This window comes from Bidens hawaiensis, unplaced genomic scaffold (assembly GCF_021521415.1).
Source record: "Bidens hawaiensis isolate Kalapana, Puna unplaced genomic scaffold, B.hawaiensis_p1.1 tig00076417_1, whole genome shotgun sequence".
In the NCBI taxonomy this organism is placed as follows: Eukaryota; Viridiplantae; Streptophyta; class Magnoliopsida; order Asterales; family Asteraceae; genus Bidens; species Bidens hawaiensis.
Window position 1 is genome coordinate 9,307 of NW_027503178.1, and position 11,070 is coordinate 20,376.

Consider the following 11,070-nt stretch of genomic DNA (forward strand, 5'->3'; position numbering starts at 1 on the left):
CCGGTTCACAGAATCTCGCGGGCAGAAGAAGGTTTGTTTTGCAAGAGCCAAAGTGAAGATTCAGGATGAATGAGCTAGGAAGGTTAAATCAGTTGGGGGACATCGTGACAGTGGGAGCACGGGTCGTGTTCAGTTACCGTTCCAGGTCGACAATGGATTAAGATAACCAGTATTCCAGCTGTAAAAGTCTCTCTAGTGAATTACTTGCTGAATATGGAGAGTGTTTGTTCTTAAGTTATCTCAGGATCCGGTAGTTCGTTAAAGTGGGAGCCGGTACGGACATAGAACAAGTCAGGGGCAGGTTTAGCCGTGACTGACGTGTTGGAGCTTCGGGGAGCTTCAACGGGCCTTCAGGTTCATTGATGAGAAGGCGGTGGCAACTAGAAGATGTTTAATGTTCATATTACAGAAGTACAATCAGGAGTGCAGACGAGAGTACTCAAGGCCTTCGAGTGGGAGATTGTTGGGTTCGTAGGCCTTGTTCGAGCCGGTTTATTATATGAAGTCAAAAAAGGAGACGGGTGCGTGTGGCCCGGCCCGGTTTAGATTTCTTGCTTAATAATTTACTAACCCTAGTTCAATATCTATAAACCACATCATGTACTTGTAATCTTTGTCACTCAATAAAGAATACCTAGTTGCCACCCGTGGACGTAGGTCAGTTTAGACCGAACCACGTTAAATCCTTGTGTTCGTTTATTGCTTTCGCGTGTGTGTTCAGTTTCGTGTGTGTGTTTAATCCTAACATAAGTCCGTAGCGTAATGCGGATTTTCTGTAACCCGTAATGCATGTCGCTGCTTTTCTTCTGACATGTAATGTAATATGGGTGCATCCATGTGTTTTTATTAACAAGTATTGTATTAATAGGGTTGCATCGCTATGTTTTTCTTTTAACACGTAATGTAATTTTATGTGCACCACTTACTTTTCTTTTAACGTGTATAGGGGGGAAACTTGGATCACTTGAAATTTCGATTGAGTGATATAGAATTGGCAACCAATAAATTTTCCCAAAAATACTGCATTGGGTCAGGTGGATACGGTATGGTATATAAAGCAGAACTCGAACATTTTGACGGCATAAATTCGTTGGTGGTTGAAGGGAAGGTTAAAGGTGAATTGTGTAAGAAATGTAGCACCGTGGCTATTAAACGCATCTTTAGTAGAGAAGACGAGCAAGGAAGACAAGGGTTCTTCGCAGAAATTGAAATGCTTAGTAATTGTAAGCATCCAAATATAGTTTCTCTTCTGGGCTTTTGTGATGAAGGACCAGAGATGCTTCTTGTTTATGAGTATGCTTCTAATGGAAGCCTTGATGATTATTTGGGAAACATTGATAACATGACTTATCTTACTTGGGCTCAACGTGTACAAATATGTCTTGATATTGCACATGGATTGAATTATCTCCATAGAAGTACAGCGAGAAAACAAAGTATAATACACCGTGATATTAAAAGTGCAAACATCTTATTGGATGATAATTGGGTGGCAAAGATTGCCGACTTTGGGCTCTCCAAGCTACACCCTGCATGTCAACAAGGAAGCACCCTCATTACCTATAATATTGCAGGGACAGATGTGTACTTGGATCCAGAATACCTGAAAACTGGTAAGTTGAAAACTAAATCAGATATTTACTCTTTTGGAGTAGTTATGTTGGAAATCATGTGCGGGAAGTTAGCATATGACAAAACTTTCAATGAGGAGGGGCTTCCATCAGTAGCTCGGCTTTGCTTTAATGAGAGAACACTGGAGAAATTGGTAGATCCAAATTTAAAGGAAACCGATGAAATCATTTCTATGCTAAACGGCGGGGTCAATCAAGATTCGTTGGACACATTTTCGAAAATCGCCCATCAATGTTTGGCAGTAACAATCCGAGCGTCCAACATTGGAAGTCATCATCAAAGAACTTGAGAAGGCACTATACTTTCAAGTAAGTAACTTTATATTCTCTTTATATTCTTGTCTCTTGATCCTTAGTTAGATGTTAATCAACTGACTCAATTCACATATGCTTTTTGTTCACATAAAGCACAAATTGGAATTTTGTATCTTAGGAACATATAAAATCATTACTTCATAATTCATATCATAGTTTATTTATATTGTGAGCTCATGGCTACTCTCAACTCTTGTCAAAAGAACTAAAATATATATAATATAAGCTTGCTATATAAATACATAAAAGAATTTGTCCAAATAAAATGCTTTGAAAACATATTGGTACTTCATGTGTTCCTTATAAGCAAGTTGTCAAAAAGATTACAAAGGCATTGATTTAGTATTATGAGTTCTAAATTTTAGAATTTATGCCTCAAGGTTCATTTAATTTGTAACTGAGATTGAGAATGAGTATAGACATGAAACGAAAAGATGAGGAGAAAATGAAGGATTCAAGAATCATTTGAAAGTAATAAATGTGAGATAGAAAGATAGAGGGAGGAAGAGGACTACGTGAGGGAGAAGCTAACTTGTTTTTGTCAACTCATTCTACTAAAACAAACTCTCATATGCATTCCCATACTATAAACTCCACACATCCTTAATGTATAGCTATGCATATTTTGTTTCAAGGTCTGCTTCTATTAGGCTTTTCGTAATCCCCGACAACTTGCTTATAAGAAACACACACATATATGATATGCAATCCATAACTATGTGTTTCCTTTCAGAATAATACACAAAATAGGCATTAACATAAATAGGATATGAACATTGTAAATGAGCATGCATTTATATGTTAACATCCATGTTATCTTCCACATAAGACGCCTCTAATATGGTTTATGTAAAAAGAAATTGATCTTTAAATAAAATTTGAAAAAAAAATGTGTCTTTGCTTATGTGGTACATTAGAATGTTGGGCTATGAAATTCAATGTTCTTATTAATATACATATAATAGTATTTCTTTTTTTTCTTTCTCAGTTTTTCAATGCAGTATCATGTTTATACTTTAGTTTACTAGCTGAAATTTGGCATGGATTGTTATTTGCTAGTGTATAATTGAATATACCAATTTATCGAAAATTTAGATTAAGAATTTTTTAAGCAACAAAGTTGATTGAAGTGTCATGATTTACAGGAAAATAACAAGGATAGCCTGCATATATCACTTGAAGCCATAAAATCAATCACACAAAACTTCAGTGATTGCAATTGCATTGGAGAAGGGAGCCTTTGGAGGCTTTATAAAGGAGAATTTGTACATGCTAATGGGTGTACCACTGTTGTTGCAAAGCGGTGGGATAGCAAGTCTCGTCACGGACATGTTCAATTTTTTACCGAGCTTGAAATTCTTAAGTGTAAGCACAAGAACATCATTGGTCTAGTAGGTTATTGTAACGAAATGAACGAAAAAATCATTGTTTACGAGCATGCCTCTAACGGAAGACTCAATCAACATTTGGATGATCCTAGTCTTACGTGGATTAAACGTCTCAAGATATGCATCGATATCGCAAACGGATTGCTATATCTTCATGGTGGTGGTGGAATGCTAAAGGATTCCATGAAACATAGAGACATTAAAAGTGGTAGCATTCTACTTGATGATTGTTGGAATGCTAAAATTTCTAATTTGGAGTTGTCCCAAAAAACAACAGTATATGACAGAGCTGAACATGTGGATGATAATGGTTGTGACTCATTAGGATACATTGACCCATGTTACCAATTGACAGGTTTCTTAACAGAAGACTCTCATACGTACTCATTAGGTGTGATTTTAATCGAGATGCTATGCGGGAGATTAGCGTGGCCAGAGGGATGTGAAGATCATTCTCACTCGTTAGCACCTTTAGCTGTTGAACACTACTATGAAAAAGGAACCCTTGATGAGATGGTATTTGGAGGCATAAAAGAACAAATTGTGCCACAATCATTGGCTACATTTCAACAGACAGCCATTGACTGCTTAGAGGATGATAGGCCTGACCGGCCATGGATGAACAAGGTAGTAATGCAACTTACAAAGGCCTTGGAATTGCAAGTAAGTTTTCATACTCTTATTTGAGTTTGCTTCTAGCTTTCAGTACATTTGTACAAAACTTCAATTTGTGTTTTAGAAATAAATGTAATTAAAAGTTATGTGAAATCTGAAAAAAAAAAGTATTAAACCATTAATGATTGTGAAATTTATATTTGTTACAAGTATAATTACTAGAAATACGAGCACTCGTGACTGCCATTTCGGTTGCTAATCAGTTGCAAGCAGGCAGTTGCGATCAATTTGCGACCGAAATGGCGGTCACAAAAACCTTCGCCAATGATTTAGTGACTTAATCTGCAAATATTTGCAAACTGCTTTGCGACTACTCGGTTTGTGACTTTTTTGGTCGTAAATCAGTTGCAATTTTTAAAAATGGACCTCTATAAATGGCTTTTGAGAAAACCATTTAACCTATTTACAAATATAGAGGAAGATTAACGTACAATAATTGCTTAACGTGGATAACGTACGTGAGAAACAATCAAGGTTAAAAAACCATCCAAAACCTAAATACGCTAAAATATGTAAAATAAAAAGCACTCAATTGAGTTGCAAACCCTAAGACGCTCAAGGTGTAAAATGAAAAAACGCTCAAGGTTAAAACCAGTTGCAGTCGTGTCAAAAATTAATTCAATTGAAGATCCAAATATGTTTGTTTTGATGAATTGATGATTAATTGATCACACCATTCATTTAGTTGCGACTGAAACTGGATGGTTTCAAAATCCGCAACCATTTTGCAACTGAATCACACCATTCATTTTGATTTTGATCGCATTTCAGACGCTAATATTGCGATCGTTTTATTCTGTCGCAAATTTTGGTTGCATTTGGCAGGTATTTTAGTAGTGGTGAGCAAATCAGTTATTGAAACAAGTTGTGTCATGCTCTCAGTGGTGGCCCAAGGTTTTCGGAGGCCTCAATCAAACTAAAAAGTCGGGGCCTTTGATAAAAAGTCTGATAAATCCTCTTTCCCCGAGCTTGGTACCGACAATTGAATTATTAATAAATTTTTAACTATTAAATAAAGTTCTAAGTTCTAATATGTATGTTTAGGGGTTCAATTAAGAAGCTGAGAACAGATTAAAAATGTTCTAATCACTATGTAGCAAAAACAATTTTAACGGTCAAAGAATCTTTAAATGAGCTACTGGCTAAATTCACCACATCGGGATACACTCGTTTTTTGATCCGGGAAAACCCTCACCTAAGCCAATGCCCGTGAACACTCGCCTGAAGGCACGATATACCCTGAGATAAAACTCGTTCAGTTTAAGAATCCAATTAGTGAACGCCACCTACTCGCCTATTCTCTTATTATCACTCGGTGCCGTCAAAACTAAATGATGACCGAAACTAGTGAAACCCTCACTAAGTAGCAAATAACAAGCAATTCACATAATTGAATAGATAATTAGATATAGATTTAGATACCCTAACCCTAAAAGGTTGGCACAATTAATTTAAGGATTGTAAACCCTTTTGGCAATCGGAAGTTTGATTGACCCACACAAGACAAAAAATTTAAATTGAAGCTAGCAGATGCTAATTCCAATTTCCGTTCATTTCCAATACAATTTTCGTTAATTTCCAATATCAATTAAATGTAATTTAATTTGAGAGGTGATTAATTGCAATTTCCATTTTGGCAAAAGGTATCACATTCACGTGTTCTCTGCATCTTGCTTCAATATCTTAATTAAAAAAAAAAGCCCTGATATATACAAAAACAATTTTAATAAAATGGGGTCTTTCTTGTTTAGAGGCCTCAAGCCCTAGCTTGGCCTATTAAAACTATCGGACCGGCCCTGCATGCTTTTTTACTTGAAGCCAATTTGTTGTGTATTTTATTATGATGCACGTGTTAAAATGAAAATGAATTTGTTTATTAAATATAATTTTTTGTTTGTTTAATTAATATATAGGAAAGTTATGAAGCATGGGAGCATAGAGTGCTTATCGACTACAAAGAGACAACACACTCACCCATTTTAGAGATCCACGACGGCATAATGAAAAAGGATCTATATGACATGTTCTCTAGGGGAAGCTTCCGTCAAGATGATGGCGTGGTAAGTGATTCATAATTCAATTTACATAACCTTTTGAATATTTCAATGTAGTATCATGTTTATAACAAGAATAAAATGATTTGAAAAAGATGATAAACAATCACAATATTAAAAGAAGAATAGAATGATTTGAAAAAGATGATAAACAATCACAATATTAGAAGAAGAGTATAATCAAACACACTTTTTTATTACAATAAGACATATATATATACAAGAATTGGAAGCTAATTATAGGAATACATTTAATTACAATTATATGCAAGGCATAACTTATAGAGAGAATATCTCCATCTTTGACTAGCCATGATTTGTGAGATTGTATTGATTATTATCCTTGATATGCCCCCGCAAGATGGACGATCGTAGGATAAGTCCAATCTTGAATAAAAGTAGATGTTGCGGCATGTTGGGAAAAGTTGATGAAGCAAAAGAAGACATGATTTGTGGGACTTTTTTTAGGGTGAATGAAACAAAAGATAGAAAATCAAAGTTAGAGTTCACCAAAAAAAATGATTGTTGCAGCGATGATAGGATTATAGGTTTGAATAAGATCAAAGGTTTTGCAAAACCTAACTGGTACAGATGGAGAAGTATTTGTGTAGTATTTGTGTTTGAATAAGTAACCATTGCAATGGTGATGTGGGTAGAGTTTGTTTGTTTGTTTTTTTTTTTTTTTTTTTTTTAAAGAAAAAGAAGATGGGTGGAAAATTGATTGTAGGTGGCAGAGGGTGTTGGTGGTGGTGTTTGAAGGAGTAATATTGTGATAGTATGAGATATTACTAGAATAGAGAAAGAAGAAAAGAGATTGATGGTCGTAGGATCAAGAGCTTCTCATTGAAGATATGAGCTTAGATACCATAACAAGAATAGAATGATTTGGAAAAGATGACAAACAATCACAATATTAGAAGAAGAGTATAATCAAACACACTTTTTTATTACAATAAGACATATATATATACTAGAATTGGAAGCTAATTCTAGAAATACATTTAATTACAATTATATGCAAGACATACCTTATGGAGAGAATATCTTCATCTTTGACTAGCCATGATTTGTGGGATTGTATTGATTTTATCCTTGATAGTTTATACATTAATTTAGTTGAAGATTAGTTGAAGATAGTGTATAATTAGTTGGGGTGGATTGTTTATTGATAGTGTATAATTAGTTGAAGAATTAATTTAACTAAAATTTATATGAGAGTTTTCTTAATTACAAAGTTGATTTAGGTTTCATGATTAACAGGAAAACAAGAAGGATAGCCTCCATATATCACTTGAAGCCATAAAATTAAGTACACAAAACTTCAGTGACTGCAAAGTCATTGGAGAAGGAAGATTTTGGAAGCTTTATGAAGGAGAATTTGAACATGCTAATGAGTGTACCACCATTGTCGCAAAGCGGTGGGATCCCGAGTCTCGTCAAAGACACGTTCAGTTTTTAACTGAGCTTGAAATTCTACATAGTCTTCTCAAGTATAATCACGAAAACATAATTGGTTTTGTAGGATATTGCATTGAAATGAATGAAAAGGCTATTGTTTACGAGCATGTCTCTAACAGAAGTCTCAGTAAATACTTGGGAGATCCTAGTCTTGCATGGATGAAACGCCTCAAGATATGCATCGATATTGCAAATGGATTGGAATTTCTTCATTTTAGTGGTGTAGAAAGGTTTCGATTAAACATAGAGACATTAAGAGTGGCAGCGTTCTACTTGATGGTGATTGGAATGCCAAAATTTCTAATTTGGAGTTCTCCCGCGAAACATGGGTCGTTGACAGAGCTGAACATGTTGATGATAAAGCATCCGACTCATTGGGATACGTTGACCGGATTACCAAAGTGATGGTTTTTTAACAGAAAGCTCGGATATATACTCATTGGGTGTGATTTTGTTTGAGATGTTGTGCGGGAGATTAGCGTGGTGTGAGGGATGTGAGGATCACTCTCAGTCACTAGGTCCTTTAGCTGCGAGGCACTACAATGAAAAAGGAAACCTTAATGAGATAATATTCGAGGGTATAAAGGAACAAATTGTGCCACACTCACTGGCATCGTTTCAAACAATAGCCATTCAATGCTTACATGATAATATGTATGAGCAGCCATGGACAAACGATATAATTATACAACTTAAGAAGGCATTGGAATTCCAAGTAAGTTTATATCCTTTTATATGAGCTACCTTCTTGTTTTCAATTATTCAAAACAAAACTTTACCACATGTTAAAGAAATGGAACTCAGACATATCAATAGATAAATTTAACAAAAAATGTCTTGTGGAATCTTAAAAAATAAGTATAAAACAATTAATAGTTGTTAAATAATATATCGACTATTTATTGTTTTATAACAAATATATAGGAGGATTATGAAATATGGGAGCCCAAGTTGCCTACAGACTACAAAGAAATCATCCTGATGTCAAAAGCTCCAGAGATTTTCGACAACAAAATGAAGAAGGAGATGTTCGACATGTTCTCCAAAGGAATCCTCCTTCAAGATGGCAAAGTGGTAGCAAATTACTCCTCGTATTTCATTTCACTTAACCTTCTCATTTGAATATCGTTGTAGCTACAAAATCTCTAGAGTTGAAGTACCCTACTACTCTTGCAAGTGGTTTCAAATTTTTTTTTTATTTTTTTTTTGTTTTTTTGTGTAATAGTGGTTTTCACTCGGAGGTAATGGAGTAAGAAATGAAATGATATCAGCAAAATTGTTTTCATATAAGAACCCTTTGTTACGTAAATGGCGATCTCTTCCCGAATCAAGGTCGCTCTCTCATTATTTGTGTATTTTGTCTTTTAAAACCGCTCTTGTAGTTAAGAGAAATGATTAATATACCCGTTCCATTCACAGGTTTCCGAAAGTAGCAGAGATGTTTGATATTTCAAATTTGAATCTACAGATCAAGATAAGAACTCGATTTTTATCTCCAAGTGTCTATTATAAGGTTCATCTCATCTTTAGATTTCGGGGTCCTAGAAAATCAAAAGCTAGACATATGTACTTGAACCTTAAGTACAAAATGGGTAACAAAACTTTGCATGCGTATTTTGCAACACGGAGAGAAGATGGGTGGATGATGATTGAATTGTTTCAATTCTTGAATCACAAGAAAGATACAGATTTTGAGGTTCTACTAGAAAGCTTTTCGCGATGTTATTGTGGAAGTGATTCCATCTACATTGAAGGCGTTCAATTTCAAGGATTTGACAATGCAAGTTTGAAAATACACTTTGGCTCCTATTCTATGTTATTTTATATCAAGGAAAACATTTTTCATATCTATATTAATTACATGTTTATGAATTTAAAATTTTATGCAGATGAAACATGAACAAATGCAGAAGTTGAGGATGACCAACAACTCTTGAGATCAAAATTGAAGATGGATAAGGTGTGACGATTTCCAGCTATCTTTTAAATTATTTATTCTTGTTAATTGATTAGAGTTGATCTTTGATCATACAGTTCTGGTTCTCGCCAAGTAAGATGAAGGTAAAGAAAGATCACATGACTTGGTTCTCGTTATGTGAAATAAAGAGAAGGAAAGATGAGATACTTTCTGCAGAGAAGGTTGTGTACAACTCTTCTAATGTGGCAATCCAATCCAGGTTTGTTCTTTATAAGTAGAGTATCAATTTACTTTTATTATATGTAAGTGTTAATAACTAAAGTTTTGTAGAAGTCTTTAAAACAGCTAAAAGATTCAAAGTCTTATATAGAAATTTGTAAAGTGTTTAAAGATTTATAAAGCTAAATGGGACAAAATTATATAAAGGTTTAACAAGTTTATTTAAATTTCATAAAAACTAGTTGGTCAAAGTCCTATAAAAGCCTAATGGTCACTTGAGTGATGCTCACTGGCTTCCTGGAATGGTATCACATAGTGATGACTAGGCCCACTATTAGATTACTAGGGTTTAGATCAAATACAAATCAAAATTAACATGCTAACTCTGATAATCAAGTAGTGTAATTATAGCATAGTGTAATACACTACAATATAATTACATAATTACACTATTTATATATATAATTACACTATTTGATTTTCATGTTTAGTACAGTTTTTTAGTTTGTACTCTTACTTTCCTCTGGATTACTAAGTAAATAGCCCAATGGGCCTTACAAAGCCACATAAGCCTACTTCATGTGCATAAGTTTTATATTTTGAGTGTATTTAAGAAGTATGTAAATTATATAATATGCCATACATGCAGATTTAATGGGATTGAGTTTCAACGACAACAAGTATTACACATCAAATGTAAGATTAAAAGTCAAATGTTGTCAGCAAATACCGAAAATGCATGCTACCTTGTGTTCAAGCTTTCAGAAAAGTTTTGTGAGTTGCATGGTCCGGTGATAGTACGAGATTTATTCAACTGGAGAAGCAAAGAGACGGGAACTATTTATTTTAGATATCCAAGCATTTGGAATATATGCGACTCTGATTGGGTTCCAGAAAGGAGGAAAGATGGATGGATGGAGGTTATTATCTGGAAATTCAACTCAAATTATGAGATTAAAAACAATCGTCTTTTTGTTAATTTGAAACTCATAACTTATGAAGGAACTATGTCGGGCCTTATTGTACATGGAATCAAGTTTCCTCCGATCTAAGTTTGTACCCGACTATCAAAACTGTAGGATCATCTTTTCAAAAACCGCCATTTCTATAAAAGAGATGTATGATCTTTATATTAGTTGAGAAACGAAATCACAACTCCATATATTTCTCCTTAGTTTAGTTTATAAAGATATACAACCGAATGATCTTTTCATTCACAGTTCAAATATATAAATACAAAATACAATGCTACAAAATAGGAATTGATTTAGATTACACAGGAAATAAATAATGATAAAATTCTATCTAAAAATAACAATTTAATTTGAACATTTAATCAGTTGACGGGACACCGGGTTGTTCGTTAATATGCCCCGCAAGATGGACGACCGAGAAGTAAGGCCAATCTTGGA

General features: G+C 34.3%; 3 protein-coding genes across 3 annotated transcripts; all 3 read left to right on the forward strand.

Annotated features, from left to right (window-relative positions):
• Nucleotides 1-1,045: 1,045 nt before the first annotated feature.
• Nucleotides 1,046-1,921, forward strand: LOC143606657 (receptor-like protein kinase ANXUR2). The gene has a single exon (XM_077082353.1). The coding sequence runs from the start codon at nucleotides 1,046-1,048 to the stop codon at nucleotides 1,919-1,921; it is 876 nt and encodes a 291-aa protein (XP_076938468.1).
• Nucleotides 1,922-3,020: 1,099 nt separating this feature from the next.
• On the forward strand, nucleotides 3,021-7,926 carry LOC143606659 (proline-rich receptor-like protein kinase PERK12). The gene is made up of 3 exons (XM_077082355.1): nucleotides 3,021-3,997; nucleotides 5,923-6,069; nucleotides 7,324-7,926. The coding sequence occupies exons 1-3, from the start codon at nucleotides 3,356-3,358 to the stop codon at nucleotides 7,924-7,926; spliced, it is 1,392 nt and encodes a 463-aa protein (XP_076938470.1). The 5' UTR covers nucleotides 3,021-3,355.
• On the forward strand, nucleotides 7,885-9,696 carry LOC143606658 (F-box protein PP2-B5-like). Its single transcript, XM_077082354.1, has 5 exons — nucleotides 7,885-8,236; nucleotides 8,446-8,595; nucleotides 8,747-8,853; nucleotides 8,941-9,481; nucleotides 9,556-9,696. The coding sequence occupies exons 1-4, from the start codon at nucleotides 7,982-7,984 to the stop codon at nucleotides 9,419-9,421; spliced, it is 993 nt and encodes a 330-aa protein (XP_076938469.1). The 5' UTR covers nucleotides 7,885-7,981; the 3' UTR covers nucleotides 9,422-9,481; nucleotides 9,556-9,696.
• The last annotated feature ends 1,374 nt before the right edge of the window (nucleotides 9,697-11,070 follow it).